We start from the raw sequence: 18303 nt of genomic DNA, 5'->3' as shown, positions 1-18303 counted from the left end.
GTAAACATAAACTGTACAGTAACAGCCTTTTTCTAAACCTTAATTCAAATAATTGTTCACCATTTTTTTCCACCTTTGCAGTCCTAAATTAAATTCCATTTGTAAGCAATTTCAATTAGAAATTCAACTTGAGTCAAAATACCTATATACATATATATATATATATACATATAAAATTAAGCATACAGAATTACAAATATTAAACAAATTAAAAATAACAAATGATGATAAAAAGGAAAAATGCAAACAGCTATTAAGTAGGAATAGAAAAAGAGTGAATCCAGAGCTCATCAGCCGTGGAGGATTCATTAATTATGGTCAAAAGACCAAAATTTTTTTTTTTTAAACTAAAGACTAGAAGAGAATGCTTAAGCTCCAGTACATGTAATATAGAGTAACAATGGGCAAACGCGCCACTTGTTAAGCTAAAAACAATAAACTAGAGCTCAAACCTAAAACTAAAAGACCCAAGATTAGACCCAATTCTAATCATAATAGCTTTAATTTCTTGGATATCAACATACAAATTGACTCAAATTGTTCCACTACAATCTATGATAAAAGACGTGAATTCAATTTCGCAGTTAACAGTTTACAAGATTTCTCCTCCTGCCTTAGTAAAAAGGTTTTTATTGGCATTATTGTTTCGCAAGCTATCAGAATTAAAAGAATTTGCAACACCATTTCTGCATTTAAGCAAGAAATTTCAGTACTCAAAAACTTACTTTTTCATAATAACTTCCCTAAAAATCTAGTTGAAGACATCTGCTTAAGTATAGCCTTCGATGAACATTTCGCTTCTTTTGAAACTGTTTAACTGTGTAAATGTATGATACAACCGTGACAAACCATTTTTTATGAATCACCGTAGTGGATAAAATTTTTACACGTGCGAAACAGGCGACCTGGTACGTCTTTGGACTGTTTTTTGGACATGGTTTTTATATTTTTAATGTTTTGTTGACGAATGGATAGGCTTTTTTATCATGCTGAACAACGGACTGGATATGTTTACTTGGATTTCAAGGCAAGACAATTTTGTTATTGGCAGGTACTGTCCCGTGGAAGGCTAATTATCGGAACTTGTTTTCCTAATTAGTCGAGGCGAAACCCCCTGCTTTTAGTTTTAGGTTTGAGCTCTAGTTTATTGTTTTTAGCTTAACAAGTGGCGCGTTTGCCCATTGTTACTCTATATTACATGTACTGGAGCTTAAACATTCTCTTCTAGTCTTTAGTTAAAAAAAAAAAAAAAAAAATTTTGGTCTTTTGACCATAATTAATGAATCCTCCACGGCTGATGAGCTCTGGATTCACTCTTTTTCTATTCCTACTTAATAGCTGTTTGCATTTTTCCTTTTTATCATCATTTGTTATTTTTAATTTGTTTAATATTTGTAATTCTGTTTGCTTAATTTTATATTTACTTGGCTTTTTAGTTTTGCTGCGATGCGCATCTATGGGCTCTTGGTGTGGTCTTTTCAATATTTTTCACTTTTATTATTATTTTATATATACATATACATATATATATATATATATATATATTCTAGTTTTGATGGTTAACTTTTGGGATACACAATTCATTGAAATATAGTTACATTTATTGGAGAAAAATATCTCTATTTGAAAAAGATATAATAAATAGCAACGCATCTTGAAAGACTGAAGGAAAACTGTTCAGAAATGCTTACAAATAAGTATTTACAAATTTTAATTGAAAGAACCATTTAAAATCCTAAAAATTTGACATATTCACAAAATCGTAAAAAAAAAAGGAGCAAAAAATATTGCTACAGTACTTGATAATGTTTTAAGATAAAAGAAAATTAAGGGTAAGAAACATGTTTATATGAAGGCAAATGTTGGATTTTTTTTATCCTGGATTATAAAAAAAGTTTGCTTTTATGAACTCATTTTTTCTCTTTTTTTTTTTTTTTTGTAGAGATCTTGCTTTTGTAATTACAATAGTTGTTAATTTCTGCATTGAATTAATATCGATAGAAATTTGCTTTTTAAATTATTACAGCCTTATTACAGTCCTCCATTTAACGATTTCTAGGCTTACTAAGAAGTTTTTGCTAGGATTTGTACAATCTTATGGTTGAAATAAATATTTTAGTATCTAAATAATTCTTACTTTTGGTACAGATTTCCGTAGAATATCTTTGTATTCTTCTTTGCTAACATCTCGAGATTTGTAGTAAGGTTTTAGGGCAAGTTTCACTTCTTCCACAACTCTCTCCTGTCGATTCAACTTCTTCAAATACTTAAAAATGAAAGACCAATATTATAGCTAACAAATTGGTAAAAAAGCATATATAATTAGGATAAGTAATAATATAACAGAAAATAAATAAAATCCAGACAGTTTATACACAGGTAGTATAAAATTCGTATATTTCACCTAAAATGCATTCATTTCTGTAACTCTTCCCCAAAAATTGTTTGATGCATAATACCAAATTATACAGTTAACCTTCAGAAATTTTCGAAAATGACCAATTATAGACCTAGGACACTGATGGCCGATTGCAGAAAAAAATGAAAAAAACTTGAATGGCAGAAATTAATGTTGATTTTTCTAGTAGAAATTTCTACAATGAACACTAACTATATAACCTTTTGCTTGTTTGATGTAAGTTGGATTTGATACAATACTAGCACTCTTATACAGGGTGATTATAATTAAAGTTCCACTTTCAAAACGCTGTAAAAATAAAACTACTGGTCAGAATGACGTCAAATTCAACGGAATAATATCGAAGAAGGGGGGAAACATATGGCAGAAGAAAAATAAGTAGTTGGAATGTTTAGCAATAGATTGCGTTGCAAGGGTCGGAATATGTTAATCAAAACACTTGTCATGAGCACAACTCATTGAAGTTGCTAGAATTATCAGCCGCCATTTCCCTACAGCCTGGCCGTCCCAATCGCCTGATCTTAACCCGTGTGACTTCTAGCTATAGGGCTATCTGAAAGGTACTGTGTTCAGTGCTCTGATTGCAAAATTTGCTGAACTGAAGACAGACATTGCGCAACACATTCTAAACTTCACCCCCGAAACACTTCGATCAATTGTGGAACATGCTACTTCTCAATTTCAACTTGTTCCAGAAAACGCGGGGCAGCATATTGAACATGTGTTGCACCAGTCTCACGAAAATTCAAGACCAATTTGACTTTTACTGATGCTTTTTATGTGTTTTTTGGCCTCAGGACAATTAAAAATCAATTTAATTGATGCTCTTTATGTGGATTTTGGCCTCATTACAATTAAAAACCAATTTTTCAGATCTGATGTGATATGACCTTGTCGTGGCGGATGGGCTAACTTAACTAACAGTATCACACCTGCACCCTGAGTGTGCACGCTGAGTAGTAGTGTTTCAACGTATGGTTTACACCTTAGGCAATATTTTATGATTTATTTGCCATTTGTTGTCGATCACTATTAAATTATGATGCTTATAGCGCCATCTATTGCTAAAAATTCCAACTATTTATTTTTCTTCTACCATACGTTTTCTCTCTCTCTTTTGATTACATTCCGTCGAAATTGGACTTCATTGTGACCAGTGGTTTTATTTTTACAGCATTTTGAAAGTGGAACTTTAATTATAATCACTCTGTATATAAGAGTTATATAAAAATTTGAATAATTATAATACGTCAACATTGTTCCTGATGTAATGTTCTCAATAGTAATGTTTTGAACAAACTAACCATTAAACATATTTTTTTTAATTCCTTATCTGAGGATCACATAATCCAGAAAATACAAAAATAACAATCATTATAAAAAAGACACTCTTTTAGAAAAGGTTATTGCATTTCATCATGAATATACCAAGTTTTCAAAAATAAACTTTCCACTATTTTTTCAAACATAGTTGCCACACAAACCGGGTGATAATTTATATTTGTTTGGGGGGAAAAAAAAATCAATGAAATTTTTGTAGTTTGCACTTTAACAGGAAAAAAGATAATTTCCAATTTCTAAGTTTAAAAGTAAAAATAAATTAATCTTTAATTTGTTATGAATGATTTTATTTTATTTATATATTTTTGTTAATTTAGACATTTTCTTTTTTCCTTACTTTAAAAATGTGTACAACAATCAAAACAAGTTAGATCTGTAAATTCGTTTTTCATTTTGTGGACATTTTTCAATAGCAAAAGAAAGAAATCAATATTTCTCTTAAATATTAGAAGTTGGGGCACTTCCAGCGATAATAAAAAGTTCTGGAAATGTTTTGAATAACTTTTGTTTCAAAAGTTCTGTCAAATTCTTTTGCAGAATTTTTTTTTTCTCTTTCTGGTACTCTGAAGGAAAAAAAAAAATCCAGAATGTAAGGGTCACAGAAAACGGGCTCGAGATCAACCTGTCGATCGCAATCGACGGGTTGCTTACCACTGATCTAGATCTATTGATGCGTTTTAAAATGGGAAAGAGATTTTCATTCTCTTCTTCCCCAATGGAAAACCCCAAGATTAGTAAAGTTTGGTGACAATAACGATTTTTTGAATCGCCACTTTTTGACTTGGCTGCCACATGTTGAACGGCAATTGAATAAAAATAGAAAGTAACGGAAAGTAAACTCTATATCAAAGAGATTCCATTGTGTTTGTAAATAAAAATTGAATTAGGACCCCTGAAATAAAACTCTGAATAAAGTTTTTACTTATGTTCAGGACATCTGGAAAGATGTTTTAGACTTTAATGACTGTCTTTAAGCAGTTTATAACAAGTTCTATTATATTTTATTGGACTGCTCACCAGGATAGCCTAAAAAAATTGAAGTTTCGAATTTTCAGGTTTTCATCCTTAAGTTAATTTTAGTACATCTGAAAATAATTATAACAAAACTTAATCACAAACAAACAATACTTAGAGGTACTTCAAAAAAATATATATATAAAGGGCTTTCAATTACAGCTAGATCACTTTTATATGTTGAGATACAAGCTATATTTGTAACAAGCAAGAGTAAAATCCACAAATTATAAACTCGAACTTTTTTGAATTACCTCTAAATATTAATTAACTGTGGTTAAATTTCGCAAAAATTACTTTAAGATATATATTGAAACAAAATTTGAGTATGAGAACTTAAAAAATCAATAATTCTGATTTTTTATATATATTTTTAACCACCCTATTGCTTTGCTACTGGTGACAGAAAGATGGAAGCAGAAGAAACAAAAAGGCAAAGCAAAAAAAAAAGGCTTTCAGTACTCAAAAGCATTTAAAACAGCCTTAACCATACACAATAAATAATACTGAATAAGTATTAAGTATTTTAAGACTAATAAGAATGATTCTTCTGTTCTCACAACTTATAAAAATTGCTGCAGTTTTCATTTATTTAGCTACTATATGCACATTTAAATTTAAATAAAAGGAAATTTATTTTTGATATCACTCAAGCTAAATTTCAGAACCCAGTACTAAAGTAAAGAGCTCTATAGACAGGGGTCTGGAAAGAGGAAATTGGGGTTCATTAACGGAACCCTCACAAAAATTCGATCAACCAAAACAGACCTTTCACAAAATCCCGATCAGCTAAAACGGACCCTTCACAAAATTCTGATAAACAAAAACAGATCTTTCAGAAATTGTTTATTGAAAGAGCAAATCTTGCAATTTGCAAAAGAAAAAAAATCGGCACTCTTGTGACACTCTTGAAAGCAATAAATAACTAACTACTACGGATAAATAACTAAATAAATATATTGCTTGTTGTTGATTTCTTTCAAAGAAATTAATAGCTGAAAGTCGGTTTGGTTTATAATTTTGCTTGTTTTATGCAGCGGTGTTGATGTAAACTTCTCTGGAAAAGAAAGTCTCAATCTTCTCTGAATAGGTGACCCAAGCACTTTTCTCCCCACTCATGCTTTAATAAACAATATTCAGTGCAATGTTTGTTATTTTGGGAGAAAGTTACCGTAATTTCGGGTAGATAAGCCGCCGCTTATACCTGTTTCGAAGTTAAAATTTAACATCTGTGGCGTATCTTCCAGGGCTGCGTATCTGAAGAAAATTTTTCCCCACCCTACTTTCTTAAAGATTTTCATGCTTGCACAGTCGAGCAAGGGGAAAAAAAAGCATTCAAAACGCGAGTCAAAGAGCTCTCAAATCGCACTTTCAAACAGATTTGCTCTGAATTAACTCCCCTAACCGCGGTAGGGTGCGCTTCCATAGGATTTCGCTGTTGTTATTCTTTCCAATGCTGCCAGATGCATGATGATATAATACATTTCACAAAGCACTAAAGTGGAGGAATCGCTAATTTATTATTAATATTTTAATGCTGTTGATTGAAGTTGCAGCTTTTGAAAATTTGAATGATGTTTTAAAATATTTTAATCATGATGAAATAAAAAAAAAGTTAAGCAATTTTTCGATGTAACAAATTATGACATGTTGATTTAATTTTTTTTTTTATTTGGAATGAAGTTACGATTTTACTATTATTATTACCGTTATTATTACTAAGTTTGTTTTTCAATCCAACCAAACAAAGATGTTATCTAGTACCACAAGTTATTTGCTCACAACTGTAGCGTTTTTCAACCTTTTCTTTTTTCACGCACGAGGTCAACTGCATTATTATTCTATCGTTGCTCGTTGTTGCTTTGTCTACTAGTACTATCTTGGTTATTTTTTCTCTTGGATTATTTATGATGGCTCCTATTCGAAGGAAAAGCTACACAGCTGCTTTCAAGCTCTCGGCTGTGAAGAGAGCGCTAGAAATTGGAAATAGAGCTGCCGCCAGAGAATTTCAAATAGACGAAAGATGCATCTGGCGCTGGAAATCCGAGCAGGGCGAGCTCGAAAAAATGCCGAAGACGAAAAGGTCTCGTCGGACGGGCTTTGTAGCTTGGCCTGTTTTGGAGGAAAATTTTGCCAAACGGACCCTGGAGCAACGTGAGAAAGGATTTCCTGTGTCCACCGTCAGAATTAGGACACAGGCAAAGCTCATTGCTGCTGGCATGGGGATTACAAATTTCGTCGGGGGCCCCAATTGGTGCTTCCGGTTTATGAAAAGGAACAGACTTTCTGTGCGGGCTAAAACCACTGTTGGGCAAAAGCTTCCTTCGGATTGGATAGAAAAGAAGGAAGCTTTTTTGAAGTTCATAAAAATGAAAATCGAAGAGATGAAGTTGTGTGGCGGGCAGATCTTTAATATGGACGAAGTGCTCGTCACATTTGACTGCCCTCCAAGCAGAACTGTACATGGTACAGGTGAAAGAACTGTGTCCGTGTTGACAACAGGGAACGAGAAATCCTAGTTCACTTGTGTTCTAAGTTGCTCTGCTGACGGAGAAAAGTTTTCTCCGTTAATTATCTTCAAACGAAAGACTATCCCTAAAGGAAACTTTCCTAAGGGGGTAGTGTTTGCCGCCAAACGAAAAGGGTTGGATGTGTGAAGAATTGATGCTCCTTTGGTTGGCGGCAGTCTACCGGAAGAGGAAGGGCGCTTTTTTTCGCCCCCAAGGCCTCATTGTGTTGGATTTAATGCGCTCGCATTTAGTTCCAGCAGTGAAGTCGGAAGTAAAGAAAATGAGCTCTGAATTGTCGGTGATCCCAGGTGGGCTCACCAAAGTTCTGCAACCACTTGATATTACTGTCAATCGGGTGCTCAAACGTGAATTGCGTAAAAAGTGGGAGGAGTGGATGCGCAGCGGAATTCACTCCTACACCGCAGCTGGGAGAATGAGAAAAGCGTCACGTGAAGAGGTGGCCCAGTGGGTGCATGACGCCTGGCAAGCTGTCCCGCCCTCCACCATAATTTCAGCTTTTGTGAAGTCTGAAATCATCTCAGATGCAAGAGAACTGAGTGATTCAGAAGGAAGTGACTGAGACGAAAGTGACTTTCAATTGGATGACAATTTGCTTTCCCTTTTCGATTCTGATGTCGACGAATCAGATTACGAAGGTTTTGATGACGTGTGATTTTAATGTTATTATTTTGTCTTATTTTAATTGTATATGTATGTCTTGATTTTTACTCTTTTATGTTTTAATTTAAAAAAAATTAAAGTTTATAACAAAGTTAATTGAATAAGATTTTAAATTTTGATGAAGTTATTTTGTGGAAAATCACAAGGTAAGATTTTTATTTATTTATTATTTAAATTTATATATTGCTGTTTGTAGAAAGTAATATAAACAATACAAAAATGATCGTATCTATATACATAGAGGAGAATTTCAGACTAATTGAACGTCAGGGGCGCCATGTTTTGATTTGCTCTCCCGCGGCGTATACGATGGGGCGGCTTATCTGATAAACTTTTTTTTTAGTTACTTGATTAGTGCGCATGCGGCGTATACGATAGGGCGGCTTATCTACCCGAAATTACGGTATATGGGTTTGATTTTTCTATGCTATAAAGGATAAATAATTTTTAATAAACTTTTATTTACCGTTTGTTTTTTTTAGATGCCTACATTATGGAAAATGCAATCTTTTTACATCCAATAAGAGAATCATATTTTATTCTCTTTTCAAGCTAACTTCGCTTTTATAGGATACAAATAAATGAAAAGTCTCTTTTATTCCATTTTCATTTATGAGTCACAAATTAAAATGCTGAATCGATGGTTTATTTTTCATTTTATTTATTTTGCTTCAACTGTGTCCAGATATTGATATGTTAAATATAGGACTCTAAAATGCAATTCTAAAGAAATTTTATCAAAAATATTTATTTTACAAGCCGTTTTAAAACTTTTAATACCTTCACTTTGAGGATTGCAATCTCTTTGCATCCGCTATGGGAATCTGATTTTTCAAATTTTCAATGTTTAGTACGCTTTGTTAAGAGGTAAACTAATGAAATATTTTTTTATTTTTGTAAAAATCATGGAGTTTATAAGTTTTAAACGAAATTCTGTGCTCTTTAACAGTGTCTTGGGTCAAAAAGTTAAATGCTGAACCCTTGCCTGAATTTCTTTGTTACAATTATTTTAAATACCTTACAAAAAATGGGGTCAAAGATTTTTTTTTTAAATTTGTATATACTAGTGCCAATATGAAAAAAACAAGTTATTTAACACGAAAGACCTCGGGAGAAGTTTTGGGGGCTGAAAACCCCCAAAAATTTGTGACTTTTTGTGGTATTTCCAAAATATCTCAAAAATGGTTAAAATTAGAGAAAAACTTCCAATGTAAATGTTGAAGAAGATTAAATTTTCTTCAACTTTTGTCATTACAACATTTTTGTAGCATGAACAGCAAGCGAGTTACAACTTCTTGAATGTCACATTTTTTCTAAACCCCTCAGCAAAGTGCGTAAAGGCACATCGGATAACGAAGGAAAAAAGGAGAAACGCCGGCTGCCTGACCTTGGAAATGATTTGTCTTTCGCAGCTGAGGGTAAATCAGCCTCTGTTCCCCTTAACATAAACAAAACACCCCCTTTCTATAACTTTTTTTTTCTCCAAATGCGATGTATCAAATCAATAGCTACGCGTATTGGTCATTTCAGAGTTCGAGCAAGAGTATGTTTTATCAATTTGTGTGTTCTGTATTACAATTTTTTTTGTAGAAATGATTACGCCTGACCAAGATGTTTTTTTTTATTTGCAAAATCAGTTTGAATGAAGGCGAAGTAAGGATTGTGAAGGAGAAGGGAATAGAAAATCTTCAGAGAAAAGAAGAGAGCAGTGCAAAACGTCAAAATGAGGATCATCAGTGATTTTTGAAGGACTTAAAAGAAGTGACAATTCACACTGCCTGTCACAAATGCTATATCAATGAGCAATCAATCTTTTCCCTTGAAGTAATGGTTTAACCTAACTTGGTAAGCTAAATTCCTCGAGAAATATTTCTGGCAAATTATAACAACAAAAATCGTCTTATCCAACTTCTTAAGACGTATTTCGAAGAGGGTGACATTGAAGCCAGGCAGGCTCAAGAAGATGCCGACTTACTGTTCTTTCAAAGGTGAAGGAAATTGAAAAGATTGTTATAGCGGGCGAGGATATGGATTTGTTGGTGCTGATGACAGCTTTAGGATAGTCTTTCAGCAACTTGTTCTTTTTAAAACCTGAAAGAGGGAATACTTGTGGTTTGTTTGTTTTTTTTCCACTAAATCCTTTAAGTTGGACCCCAGCAATATTCCTTTTATCTATGCGTTTAGCGGGTGTGATACGACATCGGCAATCTTTGGCCAAGGCAAAATTAAGTTGTGCAACATAGTCAAAAAAATTCCTGAAATTTCGGAAGCTATTGAAGTATTTATGGATCCAATCAGTCATCATGATGCTGTTATCTGCAGCTGGAGAAAATATTTTGAAAATATTATACACAGGTGACGTAAGGTATTTGAACCTATCTTTGGATACTTTGCGATTTAATCTTTTTATGAAACCAGTATACAGAGCCAAAATAAATATTGCAGGGCTACCTCCAGCGTGCAAAAAAAAGAAAAAATGCTGGACGTTATCATTCATATTGGTGCAACCAGCAAATTCTAAGTTAGTTGGGCATCATAATTTATCTAGGGAAATGGGATTGGGAACACAGAATGCAAGGTCTATTTATTGTCTGTTGACTTGGAAAGCGATTCAGCTCCTCAGACTCTTTTGAAGATTGTATCTTATTGTACCTGCAAGAAAAATTGTACTAGAGCCTGTTCTTGTTGCAAGGTGGGTTTGAAATGCTCCAGCATGTGCAAACACTGTAGTGGCATAAATTGTAAAAATGTTGCACAAATTTCATCTTTGGATGAGACTGCAGAAGATGATTTGTTCCAGGAGCTTTTGGAATCACAGCAACAAGGAGATGAACAAGTCAAGGACCACATATTCTTTCTACCCCCAACAGATTCTGAACAAGGAGAACCTGGGCCTTCAAAATGGCTTTGAAGAAGATAAACAACAAATTTTGTTGTCTTTTCTCTATTTGATTTAAGGTCGAATGAATCTCCCTGTAATTTAGATGTACGTATTAAACTTTTACAGTTGGATTTTCATTTTGAAAGGTAATTCTTTCGGGTTTTTCATGCCTTAAAAAGTCAGTTTCTGCAGAATATTTTACGCATTACTATTGCACCTTCATTTGTGCATTATTGTGTCTATTGTTTGCTTATTAGCACCCTGATATTTATTAATTTACATTTATATTCAACTATCACATTTTCGCTTGTAATAGTTAGAAAAGATGGTACGAATTATGTGCTTTAAATGAATGTGTAGATTATGTAATTAAATTACAAACTGAAATATAAATCAAATAATATTGGAGTCTGATGAAGACTACCTCTATCAGATCCGAAATATTAGTTCATGAGCAGTGGGGGGAGGCTTTATTATTATTATTGTATCAACATAGTTTGCTTATTTGCTGCCTAATATTCATTCCTTCACATTAATATTTAGAGATTGCATCTTTGTTTGTAATAATTAGTCTAGAATGTAGGAATTATATGCCTCAAATGAATGTATATAATGTGTAGTCCAGTTACAAACTGCAATATATCATCTGTTATTGGAGTCTGATGAAGCCTACCCCTGTCAGACCGGAAATGTTAGTCCGTGAGCAGTGGGGAAGGAGCAGGAAACTCAAACTGTCGATAAACTCTCTGAAACTAAAGTTTCTATTCAAGTTCTAATAATTGTGACGCCTTGTTTTCGGTGTGAATGCTTTTTTTTTTGCGGAGTGGAGGAAAACTGCCTATTTTCAAAGAGCTATAGCAAGTTTGTTATTTGTGATACAAAAAAGTTGTAAATACGAAAGTTGTAGGAAATTTAATGTTCTTTAAACTTTGTATTTGATATTTTTTCCTAAGTTGAACCATTTCGGAGATATTTTGTAAAAAACAAAAAAAGTCATAAATTTTTGAGGTTTTTGGGCCCCCAAAAGTTCTTCCGGGGTCCTTCGTGTTGGATAACTTGGTTTTCCCATGTCGGCATCAATATGTACAAATTTTTTTTAAAAATCTTTGACCCCATTTTTCATAATGTAAAATGTATCTATTGACTGGACTATATACATATAACATTTCTAGAAAATTTAACATAATGTAGAATGATAAATAAACATTGATACTTGAGGGGTGACCATCTCAAAAAGAGCGATGCCCACCCTCCCCCCTAAAGTTTCATTTTTACTTTTTTTTTTCAGAATTATTTGATTTTTCACAAAATTAATTAATTTTTCACAAAATTATTTAATTTTTCACAATTTTTTTTTAATTTTTCACAAAAAACGGACTTTGAAAAATCCTGAACAGACCCCTGATAGAGTAGTAGGTACATGATAATTAATGAAATGTTTGTTTAGAAGTGCTTAAAAGAATCCCTTGGATAAAAAACAATATCAGTATGAATTATAATGATGAGGATTTTTGCAACGGCACAGTTAATAATCACAATGGTTTGACAAAAAAAATTTTTTTTGTAACTGTTTGAAATAAAATTACCTTTTCTTTTACTTGCATTTCAACAGCAGAACTAGGAAGCTCATCTAAAATTTTTAGTTGAGAATCATCTAATTTCATAAGAGTTTCTTTTTTCTCTGATAGTTTCTGTTCTTTACGAGAGTTTTTCATTTTATCTGAAACTTGTAACCTGATGGAGTGACGAACTTTGCCAGATTCTTTATGTTCACGCTTCATTCGTTTTGACGGTGTGTCATGCTTAGAACCTGAACGTTTTGATTTTTCTGTTCTACCATCTTGAGTTTGTTTCTCAAAAGTCCATTGATCTAAAGGTAGTAAGCTATCAAATACGTCCTTTGTTTTAGGAGAAGAAGGAAGAGGAGAACTTGTTGGAGAGTAATCTCCTACACTGTCCATTGATGGTGAATCTCCTGGTGAATATGGGGAATCAACTTCCATGTCTACTACTTCAGTTTTTTCATTTGGTGGTGAATGCTTAGAAACTTTATCAGATTTTTGCTGCAAATTGTTTGAAATAGTTTGAGGATGAAGAGAAAGTGAATTAACAGGATGAATCTGAGAATTATTGTTATTTTGATTTTGCACATTTGCTGTGTGGTTAGGTATTTGATTTTGAGCTATAACAATTCTAGCACCTTGTTGTGTTTGCTGAATGGAGACAGGAAGACTCCCAGGTTGACTGACTGCGGGCATTATCATTGATGACTGATGATTGGAAATAGAACTATGTAAGCTAGGAGTTAAATGGTGCAACTGTGTCAATTGCATTTGCGCCATATTGACTGTATGACCTAAAGTTATACTTTGCAACAATGAACTAGGAGGCAAAGTTGGCTGAACATTTATCTGTGGATGCCTTACTTGTGATATTAAGGCCATTGCACTGGGTGGGGGAGGGGGTGGTGGAACAGAGCCCATATGTGGAAGGCTTGGTGGATTAGGTGGAGGTGGTAAACTAGTTCCTGCATGCATCTGAGTTGGCACAAAGGAGTTCGGAATATTTTGTTGCACATGGTTTGGAGGGAACAGAAGAGCTCCATGATTGTTAACTTGAAAACCAAAATTTCTAGGAGGAATGAGAGGTGATATGGTAGGCAAAGTATTTGTAGTAGATGAAGCATGTGTAAGAAATGTTGGAGGCGGCAACAGCATATTCGGCATGGATAAAGAATTTGCGATAGATGTTTGACTAAGTACAGTGGTTGGCTGAGAAGAACTAGGCACTACAGTTGAGCTGCTTATAAAGTCTGAACTGGAACACTGCTTATGAGACCGTGGGTCTTCACGAATAGTATCTATAGGCTCAGGATCTGGTGGCAATGGTGGCAGCTCAGGTGATGGAGGAGGCTTAGGTGCTGCTGCAGGTAAAGGTGGTGCAGGAGGCATTGGAGGAGGTGAAGGACTTCTGGTTGGTTCACAAGGATCATAGCTGTCATTATCAGCAGGAGACGGTGGAGATGGTGATCGTGGAGATCTTCTCTTAGCACTGAAGTTATCATTCTCTTTTGTAAAAGGTTTATCAGAGTTTTTATCTGGGCATTCAGAAACTTCCTCTGTTTCATCCACTCCATCTTTAGGAGATACTTGTGTTTCAAGCACCTCAACACTTGTACTACTATTTGAAAAGTTTTCAGCTTCATAAACATCAACTGATTCTACTGTCTCATTATCTTCCTCAGCAGCTACTCCTTCTTCAGCAGATTTTTCAGATAAAGGAGAATTATTAACATCACTGTCCTCTCCACCTTGCCAGTAAGATTCACTAACAGACATAACTTGGGTATTCCTTTCAGGTGGTGTAGCTGGTCTTTTACTCACTGAAGCATCTAAAGAATTTTTTCCCTTTTCCGATAAAAGTTTACTTTTGCTCTCATCAACACTTAACTGATCTTCGACATCAAATTCATCTGATATGCTTTTCCAATCTTTTATACTTGAACCACTGTTATCAACTGGTTCTTTTGGAGAGCATGCTCGATTAAAATTGACATTGATGATGATACTATCACCTTTAGCAAAAATTTCTTTTGACTCAATTGAGGTTAATTCTGTATATGGACTTCTTTCAATTTCTTTTTTTCGATGTTCATGATGATGAATTAATTTCTTTTCATGTTTTGCTTCTTTTTTATCTTTATGTTTACTGGATTTATCTTTTCGTTCTTTCTGTTCGACAACAATTTTTAACTTATCATCTATTTTTCTCACTTCCCTTTCTCGTTTACCTTCTGAAAAGTATTCATTACCATGTGCATGTTTGTGTTTCTCACGAGAATGTTCTTTATTAGATTTCCCGTCACTTTTACGATCTTTGTGCTTATTTTTATGTTCCTTTTCTTTAAACTTTCCTTTTTCATACACTATTCTTTCAAAATGCTCTTCTTTTTCATATCGCAATTCTCTTTCATACCGACTATCATCTTTAGTTTTCTCTCTCTCATATTTATCTTCACTTTTAGAATGCTTTTTTTCATGCTTTTCCTTTTTCTCTTTATGCTTATCTTTTGAATGTTTATCTTTATGCGATTTCCGTTTCTCACGCTCTGAGTAATTCCAATCCATAGTTTTTTCTTTAGACTTTTCACTTTTACGAGAACGTGAAATATGTTCGCATTTTGGCTTCTCATTTTCAGATTTTTTGTCATCTCTCCGTCTCTCAGAATCTCGGTTTTTGCTACCATTTCTCCATTCATTATCATTATTTTTCTTATCATTTTTTCTTGATGATTCTCTTTCTCTAAATAATAGTCGCTCATCTTTAGGCCTGCCATCTCTATAACTCCTTTCTCTAGTGTGTTTTGACAGTCGCTTCCAACTGATATCCCCTCCTAAATCAACTCTGCCTAACACACTAGTACGTTTACTTTCAATTGGTATTTCTTCAGGTACATTATTTTTCTCCCTGTCGCGTTTAATTTTCGGTATACGCGGCAAGTCTGATATGCTTATTTTTGGAGTTCTCTCCCTATACTCTTCACTTTGCTCACGATAACGGACAACTTTTGAACTGCGTTTTTTATCTGATCTTCGTGGAGGTCTTTCCTCAATTATTTCCCCTTCTTCATGATCCTCAAGAGAATGATTTGAGTGGGAAGTAGAAGGGTATCGATCACTGGATGTAAGACGATTCCTTTTATCATCATGCTCATCTTCATATGAAGTATGACTTTTATGATAAGCATGGGTCCTTTCTCTTTTCGGCTCATTGAAAACTGAATCATGAGATTCCATATTTTCATGCTCATCTGGAAACTCATTGTCTAAATCTTCACTTCCAGCTTCAGAAATATCTTCAACCCCTAAATCATCATCAGGCTCAAGCCTTTCTTTTTCGGCGTTTAAAGACTCTTTATGTGCAATTTGAGCAGATTTAAAAGTTTCTTTTGTTGGTCCAGTGTCTTGAACTACGCTTAGCATTCCAGACTCATAAATATGTTCATTATTTTTTTGGTCTTCAGACTCACACAAGCTTCCTGAATTTTCATTACAAATTGGAGAATTTTCAATCTGTCCTTCAAAGTTTTCATCCAAACATGGAGTACCAGCATTTTCCAAATCATCCTCATCAAGGCCATCAGATTTCATTGAAATATCATTACAAATATCAACTAAATCTGTATTTTTAGTATCTTTGAGCTTTTCTTCAGGAGCATGCACATTTTCATCATTAAATTCGCTTGATGTATTAGCAGATTTTTTGCTACATTCTGATGGATTTACTTCTCTCGATAAAGTTTCAACATTAGTCACCTGAGGCTCATTAGCAACATCATTTGTGTTATTTAGTACTTGACGTTCATTAGTTTCATTGCTGAGGTTATTTTCCAGATTACTAGTGTTTTCATTATGTGCATCTTCTGGTTCACTTCCGATATTTTGTGCATCTTCAGGTTCACTAATACTAGCATTTTGTACAACTTCTGATTCACTTTCATCCTGAATATCTTCTGGTTCACTTTCATTTGCATTTTGAACATCTTCAGGCTCACTGGTGTTAACATTATGGGTATCTTCAGGCTCACTGCCTTCTGTATCATTTTGAGGATATTCAGAGTCATTTCTGGTAGAATTCTGTGTATCTTCCGACTCACTCATTTCAGCATTTTGGGTGTCTTCTGGCCCACTTGCATCTGCATTTAGAATATCTTCAGATTCACTTACATCAGCATCGCGAGCATCTTCTGGTTCACTTTCATCAGCATTTTGAGTGTCCTCTGGTTCACTGGTAACTTCATTTTCGATTTCTTCAGGTTCACTCACATCCATATTTTGAACATCTTCTGATTCACTAATCTCATTATTCTGAACATCACTTTCACAGCTTAAAAGTGAATTGCTTTCAGTAGTGTATTTCTCGTTTCCTTCGGGCTGCGACAAAGAATCTAATGTACTTTCGTTTCCATTCAAAATTCCATTTTTAAGATTTTCTTCCTTCTCTTCAGATGCATTAGAGTAAGTTTCCAAACTGACAGTTCTAAAATCTTGTATTAATTGCTTAGGAGATGAAGATGCACTATAAACATTTCCTGCAGTATCTTCAGAATTTTCATCTTGTTGAATATCAATATCACTATTTTGGGCGTTATGGTCTCTGTGTGTATTTTTTTCACTATTGGAAACAACTTCCTTATTTAAAATATTATGCTCAGACATTTTATCCACAATACGATGTTTTGTATCACAACCACCACCAACATAGGAGCAGCTAGGAGACTGATGGCTATTGTCAGTAATCTGTTGATCTTGGTCAGACAATGCCGTACTGCTCACATTACTTTCATCACTTTGAGCTATTGAAAATTTATTTTCTGAAAGATTATTTTTTGAGTTCAAAGTTGACAGATGAGCTTTATGGCCCTCATTTTCATCTTCAACAGGGGTACTTTCATCGATGACCAGCTCATTGTCACTAGAATCGCTCCCATCACCGGCATTTGTAAGCGAAAGTTCTTCACATTTGTAAGATATTTTCATTGGTTCTCTTTCATTAACTTCACCCTCCTCCTCGCCTACAGATTCAATATCACTGTAAATATCAACTTCTTCTTCACTGTGCTGACTTTTAGCAGAATCTTTAAGGTTAGGAGAAATAGTTTTTTTAACTTCAGGAGTTGAAGAGCTGCAGAAATTTTTGTGCGCCATTGGGGAGCTATTTTCATTATTATACTGTTCATTATCATGTCCTCCATGTGCAGATTTTGTAGAAATATTAGTATCATAGCTGGGAGATCTTTCAACTGACGATGTTGTAGAGCTACAACTGTAATTCTGTCTAGGAGTACCACTATATTTTACAGCACTATTCTGAGTAGGATTTAATGGTCGTTGCTGACCACAGACATCATCAGTGTATGGGGATACAGTATTATCACTAAATAAAGATGATATTTGCAAAGGATTTTGATTGTGTCCAATACTTTCCATACTACTTGAGGAAGAAGGAGAGCTGCTGCCATTCTCCTTTTTAGAACAAAGTAATGATCCATCACGCTTCAAAGTCAAAACATCAGGACGATGAAGTAATGTTTGACTTTGTAATATTGAACCAACAAGATCAAAGTTTTCAGGTCCAGCATCAGAGAGCCTGAAAAATAAAATTTCCAAAATGAAAATTTATTACAAAACTAAAAAATTCAAATTTTACTGCAAATGTTTTTAATAGGCTAAATTTACAAATGTAGCAATGTTATCAAAGAAAGATAGCCATTTTTTAAAGTAGAAAAAACAGGATTGATATCTTGAAAATCAGTTAACTCTTAGCTAATTCCATGCCAAAGAGTACCATAACACAGATATGTGGATTTATCTCTCTATTCATTATTTCTAAAAAGAATTATATGCATAATCGATTCAACTTTAATATTTATGCAAAATTAAGAACAATTTGTTTTT

At 33.9% G+C, this 18303-nt stretch overlaps 1 protein-coding gene across 1 annotated transcript in view; it reads right to left on the bottom strand.

The window, feature by feature from the left end:
- Positions 1-18303, bottom strand: part of LOC129221935 (uncharacterized) — a 75679-nt gene that overhangs the window by 7288 nt on the left and 50088 nt on the right. Inside the window, exons 10-11 of the mRNA XM_054856319.1 lie at positions 12433-17995; positions 2138-2266 (exon numbers count right to left, since the gene is read on the bottom strand). Of these exons, the coding sequence (XP_054712294.1) occupies positions 2138-2266; positions 12433-17995 (5692 nt within the window). The remainder of the gene's footprint in view (positions 1-2137; positions 2267-12432; positions 17996-18303) is intronic.

This window comes from Uloborus diversus, chromosome 5 (assembly GCF_026930045.1).
Source record: "Uloborus diversus isolate 005 chromosome 5, Udiv.v.3.1, whole genome shotgun sequence".
Classification (NCBI taxonomy): Eukaryota; Metazoa; Arthropoda; class Arachnida; order Araneae; family Uloboridae; genus Uloborus; species Uloborus diversus.
The sequence above is the reverse complement of the archived record's forward strand: the minus strand, read 5'-3'. Positions and strand labels throughout refer to the sequence as shown.